Genomic DNA, 25,990 nt, shown 5'->3' on the forward strand with positions numbered 1-25,990 from the left:
GGTTCAACATGGGAAAAATCAATCAAGTAACATATCACGCTAATAGAACAAAGGATAAAATCTACATGATCATCTCAATAGATGCAAAAAAGGCATTTGACAAAATCCAACACCCAATTATGATTTAAAAAAACACCCTCAAAAACAAGGAATAGAAAGGAACTTCCTCAAAATGATAGGGACCATTATAAGAACTGAATATCTAACAATATAATCCAAAGTGAAAGCTGAAAGATTTCCCTTCAAAATCAGGAACAAGATAAAGATGCCCACTTTCACCAATGACACTTGACATTGAAGTGGAAGTGCTATCCAGAGGAATTAAATAAGAAATGGAAATAAAAGGAATCCAAATTGGAAATGAAGAAGTATAACGATCCCTTTGCACAGATTACATGATTCTATATATGAAAATTCCCAAGAAACCACAATAAAACTAATAGAGTTAATAAACAAATTGAGCAAAGCTGCAGGATACAAGCTCAACACACAAATACCAGTTGTGTTTCTATATACATGCAATGAACAATCCAAAAATGAAATGAAAAAAGCAATTCCATTTAGTGTCTAAAAGAATAAAATATTTAGAAATAAATTTAACCAAGGAGCTGAAAGACAGAAAGCTACAAAAATCTAGTGAAAGAAACTAAAGAAGACCTAAGTTAATGGAGATGCAACCTTAGTTCACGGGGAGGAAGACAGTATTGTTAAAATGTTAATCTCACTTAAAACAACCTACAGATTCAACACAATCTTTATCAAAATTTCAATGACCTTCCCCCCCACCCCAGAAATGGAAAAGCCAACCCTCAAATTCATATGGAATTGCAAGGGTCCTAGATATCCAAAATAATCAAGAAAAAGACGATAAAAATTGGAGGGCTGAGATTTCCAGATTTCAAAACTCATAACAAAGCTACAGGAGTCAAAACAGTGTGGTCCTGGCACATCAACAGACATGTAGGCTCATGGCATATAATTTAGAGTCCAGAAATAAACCCATACATCTACAACCAATTGATTGTTTACAAGGATGCCAAGTCCAATCAACTGGGAAAGAATAGTCTGTTCATCACATGGGACTTGGAAAACTGGATTTCCAGCAATCAACATGGAAACATGGATTTCCACATGGATTTCCACGCACAAGAATGAAGCTAAACCCCTACTCACACTACATATACAAATGTGAACTAAAAATTGATCAACAACCTAAATATGAGGGCTAAAACCATAAAACTCTTAGAAGGAAACACAGGGCAAATGTGCATGACATTGAACTTGTCAATGGATTCTTAGATATAAGTATAAGTAGCAAAAGAACAAAATAAGATAAAGTGGATTTCATCAAAATTAAAAACTCTTGTGCATTAAAGACATTATCAAGAAAGTGAAGAGACACTACACAGAGTGGGAGAAAATATTTATAAATCATATATCTGATAAAGGTTTAATATTTAAAACATACAAAATACTGAGGTGTCTGGATGGTTCAGTCAGTTGAGTATCTGACTTCAGCTCAGGTCATGATCTCATGGTTTGTGGGTTCACGCCCCGCATCAGGCTCCGTGCTGGCAGTGTGGAGCCTGATTGGGATTCTCTCTCTCTCCTCTCTTTCTGACCCTCCCCCATTCATACTTCTTCTCTCTCGAAATAAGAAAAAAAAAACTTAAAACCAAATATACAAAGTACTCACCAACAATAGGACTCAAAAACAAAAAGACAACCACATTAAAAAATGGGCAAAGGACTTGCATAGACATTTCTCCAAAGATGTACATATGGCCAATAAACACATGAAAAGGTACTTAAGATCATTAGTAATTAGGGAAATGTAAATCAAACCACACTTTGTCACTATTAAGTTGACTATTATCAATAAAAAAAAAAAACAAGTGTTGGTGAGGATGCGGAGAAATTGGAACCTTTATACATTGCTGGTAGGATTTGGCGGTTCTTCAAAGAACTGAACATAGAATTATCACTCCACCCACCAATTCCATTCCCAGGTATATACTGAAAATAATTGAAAACAGGAGCTCAAGAAAATATTTGTACATCAATGTTCGTTGCAGCATTATTCACAAAAGCCAAAAAGTGGAAACATTCCAAGTGACCGTCAACAGTTAAGTGTATAAACAAACAGTGCTGTATGTATACGGTGAAATACCAGTCATAAAAATGAATGAGGGTTTGATACATGCCTGGATATAGAGGAGCCTTGAAAACATTATGCCAAGTGAAATAAGCCAGTCACAAAAGTACAAATATTGTGTGATTCCACTTATATGAAATCTCTAGAATAAGCAAATTCATAGAGATAGAAAGTAGATGAAGGTTAGCCGAGACTGGGGGGAGGCCATGGAGAGTTACTGCCTAAGGGTTATACAGTTTCTGTTTGGGGGGATGGAAAGATTTAGAGACAGACAGTTGTGGGGCGCCTGGGTGGCTCATTAAGCGTCCGACCTCGGCTCAGGTCATGATCTCCCGGTCTGTGGGTTCGAGCCCCGAGGCAGGCTATGTGCTGACAGCTCAGAGCCTGGAGCCTGCTTCCAATCCTGTCTCCTTCTCTCTCTGCCCCTCCCCCACTTGTGCTCTGTCTCTCTCTATCAAAAATAAAGAAACGTAGAAACATAAAAATGAAAAAAAAAACCCAGATAGTTGTGATGGTTGCACAACAGTGTGGATGTAATTAATGCCACTGAAATATACACTTAAAAATGATTAGAATGGCATATTTTATATCAATTATATGTATTTTGCCACCCAAAAATATCTGTTAAAAAGAGTTAAGAAACAATGAAACCATTTTACCTGTAGCATGATAGGATTGCAAATAATATGATTAGAAGTTATGCCAAGTGAAACAAACGGATCACTGTCATCAAAGTTGCTTCAAGTTCCGTTGTGTAGAAATTGATGTCAAGTAGACCACCTGCCACAAAAGTTTAGTCAAGTAAATAACTTTTCATTCCAATATTTGTGTGAGTTACAAACCCTATTGAAACACTATAGCTTACTGATTGAAACATGTGAAGATTTAGTAAAAGATCAAAATATGTGAATCGTGATTTTAGAATAAAGAAGATTAACATAGGTGTGCTTCTTCCCACAAATCTGTGGCACGCTTTCCATAGTTTCTTTCAGAAACCCAAGGTTTAAACCTCCTGAATACACAAAATCTGAGATCTACCTAAGATTGTGAAACCATTCATAATTACAGAAATTGTGGCTTTTTCTAGAATTTTAGTAGGTCGTTGTCTTTTACTATTTTAATTTCATCGATATTTCAGAAGGATCTGGTATTTTTCCAATAGTTGTCTCACTTTGACCAGGCTTATTCACAACTATTAGTTACAGAATAGCTAGCATGTGCCTGGCACTAGGCTATATAACTTACTTGGTAAACAGTGAGCTAATTCGCTTTTCAATAATACCATGGAACTTCTTAAAAGTTTGTTGCTTTTATTCCAATGAACCCCAAACACATTTCAGAGGGTTCCGCCAAATAGCAAAGACTTTAAGAGTAAGGATTTTAAAGTAATTTGACTGGAAAACCTGATGATCAATGTCTGCACTGAGCAGACCTACCTTAGGGATGTAGGATTTGTGTTTTCCACCAGAATATTATTAAGGATGTATGCTGTGTGGCATCCTTTGGTGTGTGAGATTAAGGAAGTTGGATTAAGTGCCAAACAGAGTAGAGCGCTCCCAGCTGCAAGTCAAGGACTCCAACAAATAATCCAGGAGTGCTACTACTTGGAAAACGTGTTCTTACCCCTCCCACCTTCTCCTGGTCTCCCTATAAAACTCAGCCAGCAGATACCTGGATCCTCTTCGAGGCCAGACGCTTTTCAATGTTGCTAGATTGGTTCAGAAAATGGGTCAACCATTTCTTACTACGCTCGATGTCCTCTCCATCCTCAGTTTTCAGGTAGTAGAGCAGCCTCACGGCTTTGGCTTCCAGGAGTAACTGGTTCATTCCCATCCTCTCGCCTAAGAAGGTTCCTCCAATGGTGCCAGCCAGGTAGGTGGGCTGACCGGTGTGGTTGTAGATTGGGAAAGTGACATTTCTCAGGTCGAGGTCCCTGTTCATCTGCCAGGCATACAGGAGTGGGTTGGAAGGCACGCAGAGACCCTGGTGCTTGGCACACACCTGATTGTAGTGGATCTGGGTTCCGTTTTCCCCCATCGCATACAGATCCTGGATCACGTCATCCACTTTACTGTCTTCTGATAAGATTGCTGGTTCTAGCAGGGAGGTGGTGTTGGAGACCGCTAGAATACAAGCGAAATAGACCTCGGTGCTCTTCCTGGAGATGGAGAAGCAGTAAGAGGCGGGGCTGCCCGCCCCGCCCGCGCGCGCGCCCGCCCGCCAGCCAATCGCGCCCACCGTGCCCACGCGCGACCCGGCGCGGCTGGCGGGGACGGGGACCCAGGCGCCCCCCAAGGGCCCGCGCCCGCCGCCTCCGGGCGACGCCCTCGCTCACAGCCGCAGGCCAGCGCCCCCCGGGAACCCAGCGACGCCCACGATGCCCCAGCCCACGGCAAGGCGGCTGCCCGACTCCCGCCACACCTCGCGTCTCCCATGCCCAGGCCTGGACTCTGCCTGCCTCGCTCTCGAGGGACCCCAGTCGGTGCCTCAGCCTCTGACCTTCCCAACGTGTGGCTCTTCCGTAAGACCTTGCCCCCCAGGGACTGGCGGCCTCCTGCCAGCCGCTCCTCACCTCACCATGGACGATGGAGGTGCTGGCCTGTGGAGTCCTGCGCCTGGCCACAGCAGGAGAGGTGATGGTCACCCCACGGACGGCCGGATGCCCGGCGCAGGGCCTGTGCCCCAGCTTCCTTCCTGCAGCCTGTTCAGTGCTGTGCACATCTGCTCTGGGAGGAGACACCTAGGCAAGCTGCAAAGTCCAAGCCCCTGGGCCGTTGTCCCTCTTCTCTTTTTCTGGCTTATTTTCTGGGATTATTTCTAAAGAGTAACCGAGCTGACATCTGGGACAGGACGGACCGACCTCAAGCCTGCCTGCTCCCCCACTCCCCACCCCAGCTGTACACCCTCTGCTCTGCAGATGGCAGCCAGAACTGCTACCACCCTGAGAAGGGGGGCAGGGAGATCTCGGCCTCCTGTGCTAGAGGCCAGTCAGTGGCACTGAAGGCAGGGCCAGGGCCTGCACCCCATTTACAGATGGGGAAACTGAGGCCCCAGACCTTCAGTGATTGGCAAGATTCTCAAGCATGAGTGCCTCCTGTCTTCCGTCACTATCACACTCCCAAGTACCTTTGGCTTCCCTGGAGTGCTCTCAGATGTCATATCTGGAGTCTTCGGTCCCACAGAAAGGACAGGCAGACCTGTGGTCACCAGCTCCCCCAATGACAGCGCCCTTAGGAGGACATGGCCTGCTGTACCTTCCACACTCAGGAAGCGCTCCTTTCTCCCTAGCCCCTTGTGTGCCCCTTGGTCCTCCTCCATCTCTGAATCACCAGCACCTAGCACAGAGTTGTTTGCTCAGAAAATGAAAAAGCCATGTAAGCAGCAGCATTGCTCTGCAAAGTTCTGTGTCAAACGCCCATTTCCCCCTCCACTGGGACCTCCATGTAGTCCAGAGCTGTGACCAGTGTGGGGACACTCCACCGCTCAGACCCCTCATCCAAAGCCTCAGGGCCAGATGTGTTTGGAATTCAGAATTTGTCATATATCTCATACAGTACATGATAACTCATTGGAGCCGGCTGCAGCTGCTGGTAACCAAACACATTAAGATGTTTGTAGTGGAGGGGTACCAGGGTAGCTCAGTAGGTTAAGCGTCCGACCTCAGCTCAGGTCATGATCTCTTGGTCTGTGAGTTCGAACCCCGTGCTGGGCTCTGTGCTGACAGCTCAGAGCCTGGAGCCTGCTTTGGATTCTGTGTCTCCCTCACTCTCTACCCCTCCCCCACTTGTATTCTGTCTCTGTCTCTCTCAAAAATAAATAAACATTAAAAAAAAAAAACTTTTAAAGATGTTTGTAGTGAAATGAGGGGTGTCCAGGTGGCCCAGTCGGTTAAGCGTCCAACTCTTGATTTTGGCTCAGGTTGTGATCTCACGGGTTTGGGCTCTGTGCTGACAGCATGGAGCCTGCTTGGGATTCTCACTCTCCCCCTCTCTCTCTGCCCGTCTCCCGCTCACAATCTCTCTCTCTTAAAATAAATACATAAACAAACAAACAAACAAACATTTAAAAAAGGTGTCGGTAGTGAAGTGCGACTATTCACATGAACTGGAATTAATAAAGGCCATAACACATGGTTACACATCAGCCCAGGGCTGCCTTTGTTACAGAGTTTCGAACACTTTAAGTTTCAGAGCTTTGGGGGAATTTAGAATTGGGGATAAAGAATGCAGCAGGGAGGGAACACTTGAAGTGATAGGCAGGACTTCTGAATCTTCCTCAGCTCCGACAGGCTTGGTGGGAACCCCATCTGAGGGGGCCTGAAGCTTTGCAAAATGGTTGAACTGGTCACTGAAAACTGGCACTTGGACCTTTAGTATGAATTGACCCATGCAAGCCTGTGCTTGTGGGGACAAAGGAGGAGACAGGAACCTATCCTCGATGAGGCAGACATGTCTTTGCAAAGGGCTCTCTCTGGGCTCAGCGGGGAGGGGGGCTCCAGGCAGCCCTGGGTGCTGGCCTTGCCACAAGAGAGTCAGGAGTGTGGCCCCCCGGGAGGATTTCTGTGGCGGTGGATCCCCAGCCCGGGGCAAAGGGGCTGACTGGTATCCTGGAGACCACCATGGCAAAACCATGGTACCCCAAATAAGGACAGACAACATCACTGCCCTCCACACTGGGGACCTCCAGATGCAGAGCAGACACCTGGAGAACCGATCTGGGACCTCTGAGACCAGAGACCTCCACACCAGGGACCTGCCAAACGGTGACCTCAGACCAGAGATCCCCAGAGGAGAGACCAGCATACCAGAGACGCCTACACCAGAAATTCCATACCAGGGCTCCAAAGAGAAGAGACCTATAGAGCAGGGGCTCTAGATAAAGGATCTGCAGCAGAGAGACTCATAAAATAGGGACCCTCACTAGGGACCCCCGGAGCAAGGGGTACCCAGGTGAGGCATTCTGTGCCAGGAGAGACCCAGGGCTCCCGCAAACAAGTCTGTCCCCATTTTTCCTATAAAGAGAGCCAATGGTCTTCCCCCACTCCCCCCCTGAATGAACATCTCAGGATGGCATTGTCTATGGGCTCTGGCTCTGCTCTGGTCTGTGTCACTGGTGTCCTCCCGGGTGTGGACCCCCAAGACGCACTCTTGCAGGAGATGAGGCAACTTGAACATGGTGAGCACCTTCAGTGGGCACACAGGGGCGCAGGCGTGTTGGGACAGGCGGCTGTCAGGGGCGCCCGCCCCCCGCCCCCCCCCCCCCCCCCCCGCAGCCCTGCCCAGACAGAAGCCCTTTCCTCGTATCTGGCTGGAATCCTTCAAGAGCATCTTTAAATAAACAAAGCACAGAGAAAAGTGAGCTCCTAAATACAAGTCACATTAACATAGATTTCCATGCAGAAGCACAGCAGAGCTTGGCCTTTAGGCCTCCCATAGGCCTCCTCAAAGCCCTGCTCAAGCCTGGGAGTTTTAGAGGCCCAGGGGCACAATCACCTGGGCGATGCCCACACTGCCCCGGACACTCACCCCCACCTCCCCAGCCCCCTGGCCCCAGGCTATAGTCTCCCTCTTGGGAATGGGCACACCAGGCCTATGCACACACCTGGGCAAGAGAAGCAGCATGGGGACCCTCTACTTGCCGTGAGGTCTGTACCCCCAAACCCCAGGGGTTCCCTCAGGCAAAGCTTGAAGGATTCCCTTCCAGCCCCTCTCACTTCTTTTTTTTTTCTTTAAAGTTTATTTACTTCTTTTGAGAGATACAGAGACAGTGCAAGTGGGGGAAGGGCAGAGAGAATCCAAGCAAGCTCCACCCCATCAGCACAGAGCCTGACAAGGGGCTCAAACCGACATAGCCGTGAGACCATGACCTGAGCCAAAAGCAAGAGTCAGACGCTTAACCAACTGAGCCACCCAGATGCCCCAGGCCCCTGCCACTTCTGAAGGGGTTTTTTTTTTTTTTTTACCCCACTGGGGACACAGTGACCTTGTGGGGATGATCCCAGGGTCCTGTGTGACTGGGACAGAGGCAGGGAGAGCAGCACTGGGGTGGGTGGAGAGAGCCAGTCAGGCTGTCCTTGTTGTTGAAGGTGCCCTCCCGTCCCCCACCCCTTGCCACATGAGTGTCTATCTGGCCGAGAGCCCCTCAATTTGTCTAACACACTTAAACAGGGTGAGGTGAGGCCCTCCCCACAAGGACACCTGTAGTAGGACAAGGGGTGAGGAGGGTGGGAGCCTCTGATAGGTGAAGGCTGGAGTCCAAGGGACCTGCACCCCCAAGCCCCCCCAGACCATGCAGACAGTAGCCTCCAGATGGGATGGCACACTGCTGGGAAGAATGCTTCAGAACCAACAAATGACTGGATGGAGCTCCCCTTACACATCTGGGGCCCTTCTGCCCTCTCCCTCCTACAGGCTGAGCCCAGGGCACCTCTGGCCCCTGCAACCTCTGTACCCTCCCCTGACAGGCGTCTCCTGGCAGCACAGTGCTGCTCCCTCAGCCTGAACATCCCCAGGAGCCCTCCCCACCACCTGCCTTCGACATACCAGTCAGTGCTTTTGATGTCCCGGGGCTGGGGCACTCAGGTTTGTTCTGAGGGTCAAGGGGATCATCCACATGATGAGGACCAGGGTTTCTCTCAGGCACAGAATTCCAAGAGCTCTGAAGGACGCTCCCGTCCCCGCTCCCTCCGCTCTTTGAGAGATTTCATGGTGGACATTTGTTTCCCTGTGTATAAGTGGCCTTCTTTCTGCCACAAGAGCCCTGAGGGGTTGTCTGCAGGACAGACCCCTGGGCCAGGGATCCATGAGGCCAGTGGCTGAACTGGGGGTCTGGGCAGTGGGGGTGCTGAGCACACTCCATAGGTCTTGGGAACATTTTCATGGGCTCTCTCAAGCTTTGCCCACTGAGTACTGACCCCCCAGGGGATGTCCACAGTAATGGAGGGGTCCCCACCTGGTCGATCTCCCAGCACCCTTTGTCCAGCTGGCCTCCACCACGCTGCGGGGTGGTGGTGACAGGAAAGCAGGACAGAAGGAGGGAAAGACCGTGTTTCCTCTGGGGCAGAGAAGATCCCCATGGGAAGGCTTCTCTGGGAAGGACTGCTGATCCCCAGACCCTGCAGGGCCAGCCCATGGGTTCTCCTGATAGGACAGGACGTCATCCTCTGCAGACATTTCCTGTCTGTGCACAGAGAAGGTGAGGACGAGGAGAGTGTTGCATCCATTGTAGACAGCCCTGGGTGTAGACAGCTCTGGGCACGTGACTGTGTTGGGGAAAAACGGAGGTAGGCCTGGGGGATACCCCAGGGGCTGTTTAAGGAGGGCGGGACACAAGAGCTAAGGCCAGGCCCAGTCACCAGGACCAATGACCCTAAAGGCCCCCCTCAGCCTAGGGGGCGAGTGCTTCCCGAGAGCCCCCTGCTGATTTATGGTTCTCCAGGGTGGACAGAGTTATGGCTGCTAAGGCCTTGCTCCCTCCCTCTTCCTCCTCCCTGTTGGGGGTCGGTTGGGGTGGGGTGGCTCTCAGCTGGTTTCCAGATGGGCCTGATAGAGGGGGCATCTTGGGGTGGGAGGCCAGACACCCTGAGCAAAAGGACCTGGCCAGTGTCAGCTGGCCAGCCATAGCTGCCTTTGTCTCTCTCTGTGGTTGTCTCTGTCTCTGTCTCTGTCTCTGTCTCAGGCTCTGTCTCTGTCACATGCAGCCCCCCTTCCCCGAGGCAGCCTGGGTGGGTGGGAGTGGGAGCCGGTGATTTATCGCCTGCTGCCTGTCTTCCATCGGAAACGCCGGGGGTGGGCGCAGACGGTGCAGTGAGCTATGGGCCCCCAGGGCCCCGCCACCCACCCCAATGTTGTTGCTCTGTCTGGGCGGCGGGTGCACCCCACCCCAACGTGGCCAGGGCTTCGGGGGCCCCCAGACCTTCCCAGGGCCTCGTCCACGCGGGCCCCACTCAAGTCTCCGCCCACCGAGGGGCCGCCCCCCTCCCCAGGCTCCCCTTCATCTCCCCAGGCAAGAGGGGGCCCACAAAGGACCCGCACCCACTCCTCGCCCCCAGGTTGGTCGGGAGGTGGCGAAGCGTCTGTTCCACTCCCCCTGGGGGGCTCCCATTCCACCATCCCCGCCGGCTTCTTCCTTCTAGTCGCCCTCCACGCCACCGGCCACCACGCAGCCGCTCCTTCCAGCCCCGCCTCGGTGCACACAGCAGGGGCCCAATATATGTTTACGGAGCAAACAGGCGGCAGGAGTGCGGCTGGTGCACCTGAGCTGACACTCCCTCCGCCTGGCGGAAGAAGTCCCTTATCTTCCCTGTTGATGAGCTGTCAGCGACCCCGGGGAGGGGAAGGGAGAGGAAGGTAAAGGAGGGGAAGGGTGTAGAGGGGGCGCGCTCACCCCTCCCTGTCAGCGGCCACTTGATGCACCCTTCCCTGTTCCCGTGGGGTGCGCGACCTGTCCGCCGTCTCGGCGATCCACCCCCACCAGCCTGGGCAAATCCGTCCTCTCCTGGCCTCTGTTCCTCTGCGGACCCTGGTTGTCTGCACGCCCAGGGCTCACCTCGGCTGCCCTCGCCCCACGTGGGGGGTTTTCCGCAGACCACGAGCGCCCTCTGGTGGCTCATTCGGGTCGCGGCGCGTGAGGGGAGAACCGGATGCCCATTTGGGGGCGGGAGGTCCTCAGCCGAGGCCGCAACCCATTTCACAGACAAGGACACGAAGATTGCCAGAGGGACGTCACGGCTGTATCTGTCCCAGGAATGCCATCTGGCCCTGCTGGGGCTTGTTCAGAGAGGCTGGGGGTGGGCAGTGATGTGGTCAGAGGACCCCTGGGCTGTAGGGCAAAGGACCCTGAATCGGACAGCTTGGGGGCTGCAGGTGTGGGGGGATGCGTAGTGCCTTGAGTGGCCACCGTTTTGTTCCCATCTGGAAGGAGAAGGAGTCTGAAACCGCAGAGAGGACCAGGCTGTCAGTGGGGAAGGAAGGGCCCCTGGGACAGGTGTGGTGTCCATTAGATGGAGGACCACGCTGGGGGGAGGGGCATGGCAGGCCCTTGAGGTGGGGGTAGAGGTGTACATTCCCCCTCCCTGCACAGGGCCATTCAGGGGCGCTGAGCTGGGACCATCCACTTCCCCACACTCCTTGGAGGCCCCAGGGTCAGTGCATGGAGGGTCAGCTCAGGGTCACAAGTTGGGACCGGGGACTCCCAGGCAGCCCGGAAAAGATTCGCCAGGGAGGCCAGGCCAGCACCCTCTGTGGTCAGTACCTTGGGCAGAAGCCAATCTAAATCATGGAGAACTGACCAAAGAGAGAGAGAGAGTCTAGGAGGAACCATGGAATTCAGCTGCCCTATTTACCAGGGAGTAAGGAAGTTCTTCCTCAGGTCTGACCAGACTGTGACACCAGCCTCTTTCCTGCATCAGAGGAGCTCCAGCTGCTTCTGCAGCTCCGGGCTCTCAGGGTTCCTTGTGCCCACCCTCTCAGAGGGACACAGCCCAGAAGCCCTCAAACCTGTGGGCAGTGGGCCTCGGCTCCTGCTGACCCCTCCCCATAGTGTCTGCTGGAGCCTGGGCTCACAGCCCAGGAGGCTTCCTTCTCTTAGCTTGGGGTCACCTAAGACCCCCAGGCCATCTTCTCCTGAGCCCTACATTTGTTCCCTGAAGGCCTCAGTGAGGAGTAAGAGAGGAGTCCTAGGGGCTCTGCTTCCAGTGCAGCGTGGAGAAAGCTCAGGCCCAGCAGGAAGACCCCTCTCTGGCATCTGGTTTCCTCCTCTGGAAAGTGAGGGGGAACATCCCCTCCCTGTACCATGCTGGGACTGAGTTAGGCTGCCTGTGTACCTTACTGTGACAAAGACTATTACCTCTGACCCCCACCAGGGGCTCTGGGTGTGCTGGGCCATCCCTGAGGGTGTGTGTGGGGGGGGGTGGGGGGGTTGACAGTTCATTTGTACAAAAGGGGCCATCCCTGATGTAGTGATAAGGCCGGATGGACGGCTGGACAGTCGGCCACAGCCCACAATGGGCTGGATGCCCCGCACCTGCCCACAAAGGAGGGGGTGGCTCCTGCCTCACGTCTGACCGGCAGCCCTGAGATAGCATCAGCCCAACCGGAGGGCCATCCATCTTGTCCCACAAAGACTGGGACAAAGGCCATGTCAGCGGCAGCCTCCCCGACCCGGCCAATGGGGGCCAGAGCCTTCCTGTGCCAGGCGCCCCAGGCCCAGGCCTGAGGCTTCTTGTCAGGGTCCTGTTTGGGTCCATGAAGAGTGGCCTTCATTGTTTACAGGGCCAGCCGGGTGGAGGCCCCACCCAGGGCAGGAATGGGACTCCAATATTGAGGAAAGTGTCAGCCCTTCATTTGGGCACCCTGGGTCCCTTGTTAGCAGCTTGCGCCACAGTGGGGCACCCTGGAGGAGTCCCAGGCCCTGGCTGCTCAGCCTGAGTTCAGGGGTGGGATAGGGGAGACCAGGGACCAAGGCTGGTCCGAGCGGTCAGAGGCACCTTCCCACGGGAAGTGGTGGTCAAGTGCAGAACATGATTCCAGACACTGCGCAACTCCCTGGTACCCACTCAACCCTGCAGGGACCTGCCTCACCTGTCCTCCAGAGGCTGAGCTTCTAATTCAGATGCCCAGGGAGTTCCAGGTGGGTCATCAGATTATTCTCACCACCCTGACCCATCCCTGACTGCCCTGAAATCTGCCCATCCACGCTCCCAACAGTCCTCAGAGCCTCCTCACGGCCCTTCACTGACCCCCCAGAGACCCCAACTCCAAACATCCTCTCTCTCAACCACACTGTCCTGCAGTGCCCTCGATGTCCCCACTGTCTTCACTGTCCAGTATCCTCACCGTCCCCGTGTCCTCACTGCCCCTCAGTGTCCTCACTGTCTCAACACTGTTTTCACTGTCCCCACAATGTCTTCACTACCCTATAATGTGGTCACTGTCTGAGTTCTTGTGTGCCTTCCACTTGAACTCCTTTGAAAGTGAGTGGTCTGGGAGAGTCACTGATCCCGTGTTGGGTGTAGGAAGATGTGATGCATCCCCCTTGAATCACCTCCTAGGGCTTGTCCTGTGGTTTGGGAGGGGAATTTCCGGGTGGTGGGGCACAGAGACCAGTCAGATTGGGAGAAGGGTTTATTCTGCACTGGAGTTTGGTGTGGGGAACCTCGCAGGGGCTGGGCTGCGGCTCACCCCCTTGACCCGCCTAAGCGTCCTGGGCTTTGGCTCGCCTCGCTGTAGAGGGGCGCGTGTGGCCCGGGGCCCGCAGGGGGGGGTGGTGAGGTCTGGAAGACTGTGCCCAGGCGGAGGACGAGCCCCGGTCCGGGTGAGGGCGAGGGCTCCTTGGAGCAGGGTCCTGTCGGGCTGGCACGTCCGCGTCGCTCAGCGCCTCTCAGGACGACTCGTAGAACTCGCTGGCTCCGGCCGTCTCCGCCACCAGCGGGGCGGTCAGCGACAACGGGTGCGCGGCGCGGGCGCGGGCGCGCAGCCGGCGCAGGCGACACAGCAGCAGCAGCAGCAGCAGCGCGTGCAGGAGCCCGAGGCCGAGCACCAGGAGCTGCGCTGCCAGCGCCCCCCAGCAGAGCGCGCCCGGCGCACAGGCGGCGCGCAGCTCGTCTTCCGCCAGGTACCGCAGCAGGCGGCCGCGCAGCGCCGGGGGCGCGGCGCAGCGCAGGTCGCGGTAGGGCGCGCGCTCGGGCCGGCCGGCCAACCAGGCGCGCAGTGGCACCAGGCGGCAGTCGCAGCGCCAGGGGTTGCCGCCCAGGTGCGCGGCGCGCAGCACGGGCAGCGAGTCCAGCAGCCCCGGCGGCAGCGCCGTCAGATTGTTGCCCGTCAGCACCAGTTCAGTCGTGTCCGGCGGGAAGGCGGCGGGCAGCGAGGCCCATGTCAGCCCGCGGCGCCCGCAATCCACGCGCGTCCCCGCACAGCCACACGGCGCGGGGCAGCCCGCGACTGGGCGGCTGGGCGGCGCTAGTAGCAGGAGCAGCAGGCTCAGCGCCCGGCGCGGCCCTGCAAGGGAAGCGCCGCAGTGAGCCTGGTGGCCTGTGTGGCACCTGAGCGGGTCCCTGTACACCCCGGAGACCCGGGGCCCCGCCTTACCCGAAAGCCTCTCCACCTCGACCATCCGCGCGCTGACTGGAAGTCCGCCCTAAATCTCCCTACTGCAGCCCAGATGACTGCAGCGCCTCCCAACCCGACTCTGCTCAAGGAGCGCAGTCCCGGGCCTGCCTGACCCCAAACTCACCGGAGCCCATGGCGAGAGGATGGTGACCTGGCTTGTTCTGGAGCGCTGAGCGTTGGCTGGAGAGCCAAGTGATAATGCCGCCCTGCCCCTGCCAGGCCCCAGCACCCCGGCCAAACCGACCACAGCGCTGCCACCCGCCAGAAATAACCCGGAGGCCCAGTAGACAGACGCTGCGGCCCCAGATAGAGCGCTATCACCAGGGCTCGCAGGCTACCAGGGCTTCCACCCCCCACCAACCCAGGGGAGCACGGATCACCACTGCGACTTCACTAACATTGTTCTCCTGTCACCAGGACAGGATGCAGCATTCACAACTGAACAAAACTGGAGACTGGGATTGGGGGGGGGAAGGTATCATGCTGGGGGTGGGGGAGGGATGGACTAGACAACCCAGGGCAACAGTGCTGCTGGGGAGAAAGGACCTCCAGCCACAGGCAGGGAATGGCAGTCTAGGGGTGAGGGGTTCCCAGGTTGCCCAGCACCCACTGTTCCTGGAGCCCTCAGGCCAGGCCACAGCCCTAGATGAGGAGTTTGGGCAATTGCAGGCGTCCCTGCCCCACCAGCCCCGGGAGATCCTTGCCTGCAGCCAGCTGCTCTCCTTCGGTCTGGAGGGATCCTAAGCGCTTCTGTTGCCCAACCTGCCACTGAGCTACCCAGTGAGGGGTGAGGAGGTAGGGAAGGACTGGCCCACCTCGGCACAAAGTGAGGCCTCAGCGTAAGCTGGGTGGCCCGAGGGAGGGGGCACATGAGGGTTCCCACGTCCACTCTGTGGCACTGGGATGGAGAAATAGACCTGGGATGCCGAGGATCTGCTCCCCTATTCTGCCTTGTTTTACCCCCCTACCTGAGTAGGGCCTGGAGTCGGAGTTCATGACCTTCTGGGGCAGGGGTAGATCTCAAAAGTCATGGCCCAAATTAGCTCCTGTTCCCCCGAGGCCAAAGAGGGCCAGCTGTGGGGGCTGCTGTCCAGGCCCCTTGGAAGCAGATACAAATAAGGGGAGGGACTGGTGCTGAGAATAAATTAGGGTTGTTTGGGGGCTATGAGCCTGCATCTCTGGGTCAGGCTGGGAATAGTCGGGAACAGTCCTGGTCTGGACCATTCCAAGACTGCTGTTGTGCCCAGGTCTGTTGGAGATCCAGATTTATTCCAGGGTGGAGTCCAGGCCAGTTGGGGTCCAGGGACGGGAAGGGCCAGCCTGGAAACTGGCAGTATATCCATGGCAATGCGGGGCTGGGTTGGGGTCACTGGTCCTGCATCTGCTACTTCATCTTCTGCAGCATCTCCTGCATGCGCCTTAGCTGGAGGTGAGACGGGAATAGCAGAAGGTAGAGTGACAAACGTGATAGGAGGGGCTGGACCCCCACCCCCACCCCTTCTCCTCCCCTGTGGCCCCACTAACCTCCTCATCCTTCATCCTGATGAGCTTTTCTGTCTCAGCATCCGGGGTAGGCAGTGGTAGGATGGGGATGGGGCTCTCCATGCGGCTGTCCTGGGTCAGTTTGCTGTGGGGTGGACAAGAAGCACAGTTTGTCTGACCCCCAACACTACCGAGGCTCTGCCCTCCTGAGCTCCCACACCGTTGGGTCGGCTCTGGGAAGACAAGGTGCAGGGTGGGGGGCCTACTTGGGAGTCGGGGCAAAGTTCAGATCTGGGAAGGCAGCAAGGATCAGCCCTCTGTTAGGGAGCCTTGGCTGGGAACATGAGGTGCACGATCCAGGTCCGGGTCAGAGCTGCGCACCTGGTCATCTGCTGGATGCAGTGCGCGCGATAGTTCTCATAGTGCACGTCGCATGTCACGTCCTTGAGATCATGCACGTGTGTGCGGATCAGCATGTTGCGAAGCTTCACAAAGTCGCAGTGTGCCTGGTTCTCCACTGTGGGGCAAGAGCGGGTGTGGGGTGGGTGCAGGCCCGGGGGAGCCACCCCACTCCCTCTGTCGCACCCCATGCCTGAACTCACCCTCCACGATCCCCCAGGGGTACAGTCGCCCCCGGACCCGCTGCCCCTTGGCCTCCACCACTGTGTTGCTGCCGATAACCGCGAAGGGCGCACTCTCCTGGGAAGGGCAGGTACAAGGGCTCGCGCCCAGTTAGTGTGAGTATGGGGTAGTGGCTGAAGAGGGACATGGGCACTCGGCACCTGGTCGCTCCTCCAGTATCACTATCAACAGCCCCTCCCCAAAGAGATCCTGGGGTTGCCCAACCCTTGTGGCTTCTCTGAAGCCAGAGCTGGCATGGCATATACCCGTGGCACAGGGTATGTGCCCAGCCAGGCATATCCTCCCCTTCTGACACCATCCCCCATCAGGAAGTGCTCCATTCAGCTACCATCGCCATCCCTCCCTCCCCAGAGCTGAGCCCCTGCCTCCTGTTACTGATGCTGACTTAGGCTGGGGCCAAGGGCTCCACCCTGCTCTTGGCCCAGTGGCTGCCTATCCCGTGCCTTAGGCTTGGTTATTGCCACTCTAGATCCCGGGGCACCCAAAGCCACAACCACCCTCTGGAGCTCAGAATTCTGGGAGCCAGGGCACACACAGGCTTCTGGCCATCAGGCCAGACCCTTCTGCTCGTGACCCATTGGAAGAAGACTGAGGAGCAGGGTCAGGGTGGAGGCCTGGCCAGGACTGTGCCTTTGGGTCCTGGCAAGTGCTCCGTGACACGCTAACCACACGGGGCCCAAACTGCACAAGCCAGTGGGGACATGAGTGACTGTACCCCACCCCCACCCCCCCACCCCACCCGACCCCAGGTGGAGGGGCTCTGCTGCCCAGACAAAAGACTCTTTCCCCCACCGGGTTGGACCTGGATGCTTGGTGCCATGTAAACTGACCTCCAGTTCCCTCCTCTGCCACCCCAGGCCGCTCACCTTCAGTTCCCGATCCTGCTGCTTGAAGTCCTCATCCTCGTCAGAGTCACATTCAGGGAACTGGTACACGTGGATCCCAAACTTGTCAATCTCCTCCCGGATCTGTGGCAGGGCAAGGGCTGTCAGATTTGAGGCTGGCCAGGGACCCGGGGCCAGGTGCGCTGGCACCCAGGATCAGCACACTTGGTGTTCTGGGTCCTGGAGACTTAGCCCAGGCCCAGTTGCCAGGCTCACCCGCTCCTTCAGCTTCCGGATCTCCCTAGGGACGAGACAGTCAGCTTTGGCGATGAGGGGCACAATGTTCACCTTCTCATGCAGAGCCTTCATGAAAGCCACATCCACTGGCCGCAGCCTGCAGAGAGCATCCAGGGGTGGAGAGGGGCATGGTGGGGGTGGTGGGGGCACAGAGAGAGGGTGGGATGGGCTCAGGGAGGGCATGGTTGTGAGGGCACAGGCAGAAGATAAGCAGTGACAGGTGCAGCCAACGGGGAACCACGGAGGCGGGCCCCACCCCCCACCCTGAGCCTGTTCCCAGGACATTCACGCACCCGTGTCCAAAAGGGGAGATGAAGTAGAGGCAGCAGTGCACGCGGTTGTCTTGGATGTTCTTGCGGTTGAGGCCACTCTCGTCACGAAAATACTGCTCAAACTGCTGGTCCACATAATCGGTGACGGGCTTCCAGCTGCAGGTAGGCAGGAGGGTTGGTGAGGCCAGGGGGACACTGGATCAGCCTAGGCACAGACTGTTCCCCAGCCAGGCTTTCCTCACCACTCAGAGTTGTTGACAGCATCCCCGAAGCCCGGTGTGTCTACAATGGTGAGCTTCAGCTTGACCCCCTTCTCCTCAATGTCCACCGTGTGCTTCAGGATCTCTGTCGTTTGGCTGATGTGCTCTGTGGGTGTCGGGGCATCGTTTGGAGGGGTCTCTCCAACTCTCAGACCCCACCCCCACTGGGCAGCCAGGACCCTTGTTCTCATCCATTCTAGCATTTAGCCCTGGCCTCATGGCCTGACTGTGGTCTGGGCCACTCCTCCTGGACCCTGAACAGGAGAGACCCACGCTGTGGGGAGAGAGGAGCAGGGTCTGGACCCAGAAGGGACCCCTTTGAAGGGTCACACAGCAGAGGATGGGGAACCAATGCCAGGGCTGCATAGGGCCCACTCACCCTCGGCACTGAGCAGCTTCCGGTCCTTGTACAAGTCGGTCAGGAAGAGGCTGTGGACCAGCGTGGACTTCCCCAGGCCCGACTCACCTGCCAGCAGGTACAGTGAAAGAGTCAGGTTAAGTCTGGGACCCCTCTGACAAAGCCTAGCTGGCTATGGCCCAAGCCACCCCACCTGGGAGTCCAGCCCACTCACCCGCCACCATAAGAGTGAAATCGAAGCCCTTCTTCACAGACTTCTGGTGCACCTGATCGGGCAGTGTGACCAAGCCCACGTACTGCTTGTTGATATCCTGGGGGGCAGGGGCAAGGCAAGTCAGGAGCAGGCTTGGATTCCTGGGGCAGTCCGATGCCCTGTTCCCTACCCGGCTCAGACATGGAGGCATGTCTGTGTGGGGAGTTTCAATGGCAGAAAGGGGTGAGGGCCTGTGAGCAAAGGCCTGGAGCTGGGAAGGCAGGTAAGGGGGTGACAGGCATCCTTGCCCCCGCCTCAGTGAGTAGCTTTGCAGGGACCTGAGAATGTGTCTGTGTGTGTAGAGTTTAGGATGCCTGGCTGCAGTAGTCCTAGGCTGGGTCCTCCCTTGGGTGGTGGGCAGAGGGCACCAGGACCCAGACCCCTCACACACATCCAAGGCCCTCCATAGGCGGGAGAAGCCCCCTGGCCTCAATACTCACCCCTCCTGAGTGTACCAGGGGGTGGGAGGCCACCCTCCACCATCCAGCCGCGGGGGGTGGCTGGCTGCTGCTACCAAGGGGAGCAAGGGCTATTTATAGACAGCGGCACCAAGCCTCCCCCACCCTCGGGGTCCCAGCGCCCAGTCAGGTGGACCCTGGCCCTGCCGGTCCCTGTCACGTCCCAGAGCCCTTGGGACCGGGACCCGGCAGGCACACACAACGCTGACCCACATTCCACTCCCCTCTCCACACACACCTTGAGCCGCCTCTGGGCCCGGGTCCGCCGTGACAGCAGCTGCTCCACCAGGCGGTCCTGGGGCGCTGCCGGCGAGTCCATCGCTGCGTTTGGACCCCAGACCGGGTCAGACCCACAGGGGCAGGGCTTTCAGGAGGGACTCACAGGCGGTACTGCCCTGAAGCTCTGTTCTCGCCCCCGTTAATAGACGCGGGAATTGAGGCCCAGAGAAGGGACGTTGCCCACCCGCGGTGTGGCTGACCCCAGAGGCCACGCGGTCCATGCCTCTGCCAATGCGGACCCGCCCCGAGCCGCGCGCGCGGTCTCAGCCACAGGCAGGCCCGGCTCCCGCACCGAACCAGAGGCGGGGCCTCGCGGGCGCTGGCAGGCGGGGCGGGCGGGGAAAAAGACCGCCCCACCCCCACCCTCATGGTCGCCGGGAAACAGTCGCTTGGAAATTGGGCCGCCGGCGGAGCCACCGGAAGGCTGCTTCGGAGGGCAGGGCCCAGCATAGGCGCGCATAGGCACGGAGGCGGAGTCCCGCTGCCGGACGGGTGGCCTCTGTCCGGGCGTCTCGACCACCCGGGTGGGAGGGTGGGGAAGCCAGGGCCCACCTAAGGGCCCTAGGGGGCGGGGTTTGTGGCCGCCCCGCGTCTCGCCCCCTCCAGGTGCAGCGCGGCTTTCACCCGCCAGAGGGCGCCGGGAGAACGCTCCCGGGACCTATGCGCACCCACGCGGGAAGCGGCCCCTCTCACTCCTTCTCTCCTCGTAGAATTGGCCCGGAAACCTCCCGGCGGTGTCGCGGAGTCCTAACTATCCACGGCCACACCCCTCCTCGTACGCTCCCTCCCCCCTCGTATGTTATGTGTGTGTGATGGGAGCAGGAGTGTTCTGGACTGGTGTGGCCCTTCCAGACACGTGGGAACTGGGAGGGGGCAGAGCCCACCTCCCCTTCGCCCGGGCTTGAAGGGGCTCAAGTGCTCAGTTAGAGCACCAGAGGCCTACCCACCCTACCTCCGGGAAACTTGGAAGCTGCAGCCAGCCAGCACTGGCCACAGCTGCCCCCAGACCACTTCTGCCAGCCAAAGTGGGGGGATGGTGTGTAGAGTGAACTTACCCCCTCCCCATCATTTGTCTCCCTGTCAGCCTCCTCGCCTGCTCTGATCCACAAGACGGACCCACGAGGGCTGGAAAGCTCAAGCCGGTATAGCTCTCACCCTCTGTGACCACCCCAGGGGCCACAGGCCTCTCCTGGCCACCAAACCCTTCCTCACCCCTCTCTCCAGGACCCTACCAGAATCGGAACCAGCCAGCCAGGCAGGAGGGAGGCTTGGAAAGGAGCTGCAACAAGAACAGACATACTTAGGCTGAGGCCAGGCTGCGGGGTGACTGGCCCCTCCGCGCCTTGGCGGTGAAGCGTTCCTGCACAAAGCGCCGCTCGGCCTTGGCTGGGCTCCCTATTGGGGTGTACTGCTCCTCCAGGTTTTCTTCTACATCCTTGGGCAGGTAAATCAAACCGGTGCCCAGAGCGGCCGTCAGCACCATGGGCACCAGCAGGAAGATCCAGGGGTGCGCGCCCACTTCGCATCCCAGCCTTCGGAAGAGGCAGGAGAGGGGCGCCTCCAGGCAGTCGGTGTGGCAACGGGGTCTCTCGGACACCTGGTTTTCCGACGGTGATGCTGGCAGCGAAGAATCCCCCCTCACTGACACCGGATGTGAATGGGGCACCCCAGCGGGCTCTGGCAAGTGCCCCGAAGCCCAGGTCATCTCGGGTTCCTGTCTTCCACCGAAGAACTGCTCTGACTCGTGCTTAGAGGCCGGGAGTGGCTCTGAGCCCGGGCCCTGCCTCGGGTTGCCGCCTCAGCTCTGACCTGGGCCCCGGCTCCTCCGCTGGGGGCTCCCGCTCCGCCTGCGCCTCTGCCTCCGGCCAGGCCTCTGGCACTACCTTGCAGGGACGAAGGCTCATTTCCGGGAAGGAAAGGCCAGGGTCTCAAACGTGACAGCAGATTAGAAAACAGCCACTGGACCGAGCGCCCATCTCCGTCCCACACGACGGTTTCCTGGAGAAATTCTGCAGAAGTCTGAGTTCTGGCCGCTTGAGCCAGGATCCCGGAGGCTTCCGTTGGGGAGCACGTGTTTTGACTCATAGCCCATCCAGCCCCAAATTTGGCTGTGGCGTGCCTGATGCTCCCAGAAAGTTAGTACACAAACACTACCTAACGGTAAGATGCGTGCCTCTTCTACAAAGCTTACACACACACACACACACACACACACACACACACACACACACACGTGGTGTCACCTTTCCGGGGAGCATCCAGTAACACAGTTCTCCGGTAAGATGAACCTCGTATGCCTGGTTTAGTGACTCTTTTTGTTAACTACAAACGTAACATATATTCTTCTTGTAAAAAGTTAGAAGTAAATAAGTGGGCTGAAAAGTGGGTATTTATCTTGGATCTATTCCACCCGCAGTTCCCAGGATGGAGGGACCCCTGTGTTCATGTCACCGTTTTTACGAAAACCTCTACCTACCTTTCAACATGCTCGCAACCGAGAGGCAGGTGTTGAGCGGTTCTTAAGAATTATGAAAATTGCTTGCCATGTTTTTCATGGTTGGTAGTCACCTAATATTATTGTGATTGTGTTTTTATGTGGGTAGGTCTAGCATTTTAATGAAATCTCCAGATTGTAAGAGTACCAAGTCCAAGAGTTTAAGAAAGATAATTTTAACAGTATTTTCAAGGAGAAAGAAATAGGAGATTTTGTTAAGTTGCCTCTCCAGAAAGTCATTGTTTAAGAGCGACCTTATTAAAATAACCAAAAGATGGCACCCATTTTCTTTTTTTTTTTATATATATATATGAAATTTGTTGACAAATTCGTTACCATACAACACCCAGTGCTCATCCCAAAAGGGATGGCACCCGTTTTCTATTTTCAAAGTTATGGTAAAGGAAACTGAAGATTCCTTCTGTCTTTCCTCTGTGTTTCCAAGTCCTAATTATAGCTACATCTTGAGTTCATCGCTGGTGTGCTATAAAGCTAGTGGCTTCTGTATCACATTTCAAGTCTGTAGATACAGGAACTGACCTGAGAATTCCATTTGTTGGACCATGTCTACATTATGGAGAGAATGGCTCAGCTGTTCTCCTAAACATTTAAGAGGAAATGGTAGGGTGAAGGTGTTCACAAGTACCCTATAATGTACACATCCAAACACAGGGCCTCTTCCTGCCCATCTTTATAAAGTATTTCTCTAGCACAACATCAATGTGTGTCTTTCATCTCAAAACACAAGTAAATTTCTACAATTGCTCCTAAATCAGGCATTGTGAAGTGCGAATAAATTCCATAGTAAAATATGCACCCTGGGATTTGATTTTATCTAGTTTCTTAATTATAGATTATTGATTCCAGATTATTTTATTAATCTCGCTATCTAGATTACTAATGTTTGTGCGGGTCTAGAATGTCAATCAAAAATACCACTGTTAGTTATTTTCCACCAGTTTTTCTGCATCATTTCATAAAAGGAATAGAGCATTTCCAAAATGAGCTCATCGCCTATTTTTGAGTGATCAAAGCCTGAAAGGCTCTGAAAGATTGGTTTCAGAACTCTACACTTCTCCAGGTGAAGCTGTCACATGGCCTAGAAGTGACATGGCTTCTAATTAAGGAAGTCTCTAAAGGCTCTTCCTTTCAATTCAGGAAGACCCTCTGGCCTTCAATTTGAGAATGGTGTCTACTGTGTCAGGATAGGATTCCCCATCCTTCAGAAAATGCCTTTTGTATGAGGAGAGGATGGGTATTGGGAATTCAAGAATATAGTTTAGAACTTAAAATTGTATCTAGCCTACTTCTTCTCCACCTTCAGTCTAGATAAAATGAAGCAGACAAAGCATTCCTTTTATCTTCTATCACCATGTAGATTCCATTTCCTTCTGTTCCCCAGTCCTTCTCCAGCAGCCCCTGTGCTCCATTTTTTTTCTCTTCTCCTCCCTTCTCTTTTGCTTCCCGCCCCTTCTCCTTTTCTAATACCTATTCTCCCACATTAGCCAAACTGAGTTTGATATAAATAAAGGGAATTTTATTTTTTTATTAAAAAATTTGCCCATTAATATTTATAAGATGTTTTTGTTTTAACTGTGTATTTTAGTTCTATGATAATCTGTTTCCTACACTTGACCATGAGCTCCTCAGAGAAGCTCTGTCTCATTCATCCCTGCCTACTCAGAGGTACTCAGAAGACACTCAAATGTTAGTCATAACTTAGGTGGTCCTGTTTATCTTTCCATCGCTCTAGAAATTATCTAATTCAAATATGGCAGACATCATGGCTGAAATGTATTCTGTAGATCCCATAGGGTCTGCTCAGATGCCTGTGTTCTCACTGAGACATGAGGTATCTTTTTGCATCTTTTCCCCTGCCCTATTTTAAGCTATTTGCCATTTCCTTTCTTCGTTGCTACAATTAACACAGTGTAGCTGTTTCTCCTAACTTGTATAATAATCTGTCACAGAGCATTACGGAGTCCCTCAGTTTTCCTTTTCTAAACTGAAATGTAAAGATTTAATAAATTGATTGGTCATTGAGAAGAAGCTCTAAAACTGAAACACGAGTAATTAAGAAAGAAACTGAAGAAAAGGCAGCAGAAAGAACTGACCATGAATGTAGTGTTACAGAAGAAACATATGGTTAAGATGCATGTACATATTATGGTAGGGTGGTAGGCTCTTATATTGATGGTCTCCAATGAATCATGGCTCCCAGAATTTATGATTTGTCCTGGTTCCCTCCCACAATGACTCTGGGTTTGGCTATGTGACTTACTTGGTCCAAGCAAGAGAGCTCAGGCTTTTATGGACTTGGGGTTCATAATGCTGATGGTAAAACTCTTTGAAGTACTTTATCATTGGTTTTCATTAAGTTTCTAAAAAAAATTTTTAATTTTATTTTAGAGAGAAAGCGCAGGGGAGGGGGCAGAGGGAGAGAGACAGAGAGAAAGAGAGAGAGAGAGAATCTTAAGCAGTCTCTTTGCTCAGTGTGGAGCCTGATGTGGGGCTCAATCCCACGACCCTGGGATCATGACCTGAGCGGAAATCAAGAGTTAGATGCTCACCGGACTGAGCCACTCAGGTGCCCCTAAATTCCTTTTTATATAATAAGGTGAATTTCTCCTTTTCTGTAGTATAGCAATACCTAAAAAGATGGCTTAGGAAACAGCAGAAGACAAGGTGGAAAATGCTTGAGAAAAGAAAAATAGAGATTTCCTTAATGCAAGTGTTGGAATTTGGGAGAACACATTAAACAGAAGAGGAAAAAGGAGATCTTGAAGGTCACGCTCAACATATGGAAAGGATAACACAGCAACAACAACCAGAATGGACAGCTTATGGAGTAGGACTTTAAAAGGAGGGAAATAATTTAGTAACTAACTGGCTGGAGAGAGTGACTAGAGTCTTAAAAAAAATCTAACAGGTGGGGTGCCTGGGTGGCTCAGCTGGTTGAGCATCTGACTTCAGCTCAGGTCATGATAAACATAAAAAAACATTAAATACACATAAGTAAACATTAAAAACATTTTTTAAGTCCCATTCAATGGTGAAAATATATTTTTTTTTTTGGTTTTTCATTAATTTAATGTGAATGCCCAATGTTATTCTGGAATTCATAGAATTATCTCATCTCTCTTGCACCTACCAGTCAGGTTTTGTTGTTGTTGTAGTTTTACTTCTTCTTTTTTTTTTTTTTTTATATATGAAATTTATTCACAAAATGGTTTCCATACAACACCCAGTGCTCATCCCAAACATCCAGATGGCCAACAGGCACATGAAAAGATGTTCAGCGTCGCTCCTCATCAGGGAAATACAAATCAAAACCACACTCAGGTATCACCTCACGCCAGTCAGAGTGGCCAAAATGAACAAATCAGGAGACTATAGATGCTGGAGAGGATGTGGAGAAACGGGAACCCTCTTGCACTGTTGGTGGGAATGCAAATTGGTGCAGCCGCTCTGGAAAGCAGTGTGGAGGTTCCTCAGAAAATTAAAAATAGACCTACCCTATGACCCAGCAATAGCACTGCTAGGAATTTACCCAAGGGATACAGGAAAATATTTCTAATAATAATAGCCCTTATTGAATTACACGTGTTTTAAATAATTTCACACATATTAAATAATTTAACCCTACGAACTCCACGAGTGAAGTACTATCTTCTCGCTTTGACAAGTGGAAAATGTGACCGAGAGAAGCTAAGTAACTTGCCCCAAATCACACAGGTAGTAAGAGGTAGAGCTGGGATAGGAACCCAGGTACAGTGGCCTCAAAGTCCATACTTATTTAAAAAAAATTTTTTTTAACATTTTTCATTTTTGAGACAGAGCATGAAATGGGGGAGGGTCAGAGAGAGGGAGACACAGAATCTGAAACAGGCTCCAGGCTGTGAGCTGTCAGCACAGAGCCCGACGCGGGGCTCGAACTCACAGACCAGGAGATCATGACCTGAGCCGAAGTCGGCCGCTCAACCGACTGAGCCACCCAGGCGCCCCTATAGCGTTATGGTCAGAAAAGATGCCTGATATTTTTGAATTTGTTGAGGCTTGTTTTGTGGCCGAATATGTGTTCTATTCTGGAGAACGTGCTGTGTGCACTT

General features: G+C 53.9%; 2 protein-coding genes and 1 pseudogene across 3 annotated transcripts; all 3 read right to left on the reverse strand.

The window, feature by feature from the left end:
• LOC124518520 (patched domain-containing protein 3-like) overlaps positions 1 to 21,873 on the reverse strand; it is a 36,305-nt pseudogene extending 14,432 nt beyond the window's left edge.
• On the reverse strand, positions 13,266 to 14,591 carry LOC124518421 (platelet glycoprotein Ib beta chain-like). 2 transcript variants are annotated; one of them, XM_047088442.1, is made up of 2 exons: positions 14,387 to 14,591; positions 13,266 to 14,151 (listed from the first exon to the last, which is right to left on the reverse strand). In XM_047088442.1, the coding sequence occupies exons 1-2, from the start codon at positions 14,394 to 14,396 to the stop codon at positions 13,535 to 13,537; spliced, it is 627 nt and encodes a 208-aa protein (XP_046944398.1). In that variant the 5' UTR covers positions 14,397 to 14,591; the 3' UTR covers positions 13,266 to 13,534. The 2 variants fall into 2 exon arrangements, with proteins under 2 accessions (XP_046944398.1, XP_046944397.1); XM_047088441.1 differs by lacking the exon at positions 14,387 to 14,591 and adding an exon at positions 14,242 to 14,380.
• On the reverse strand, positions 15,513 to 18,652 carry LOC124518420 (septin-5-like). Its single transcript, XM_047088440.1, has 10 exons — positions 18,612 to 18,652; positions 18,419 to 18,505; positions 18,022 to 18,145; positions 17,801 to 17,935; positions 17,487 to 17,604; positions 17,253 to 17,354; positions 16,347 to 16,443; positions 16,126 to 16,261; positions 15,787 to 15,889; positions 15,513 to 15,685 (listed from the first exon to the last, which is right to left on the reverse strand). Exons 1-10 carry the CDS (start codon positions 18,619 to 18,621, stop codon positions 15,647 to 15,649), a joined length of 951 nt encoding a protein of 316 aa, XP_046944396.1. The 5' UTR covers positions 18,622 to 18,652; the 3' UTR covers positions 15,513 to 15,646.
• Positions 21,874 to 25,990: the final 4,117 nt, after the last annotated feature.

This window comes from Lynx rufus, unplaced genomic scaffold (assembly GCF_022079265.1).
Source record: "Lynx rufus isolate CCGP_SWC_20201006 ecotype Redwood Valley unplaced genomic scaffold, mLynRuf1.p SCAF_24, whole genome shotgun sequence".
Taxonomy (NCBI): Eukaryota; Metazoa; Chordata; class Mammalia; order Carnivora; family Felidae; genus Lynx; species Lynx rufus.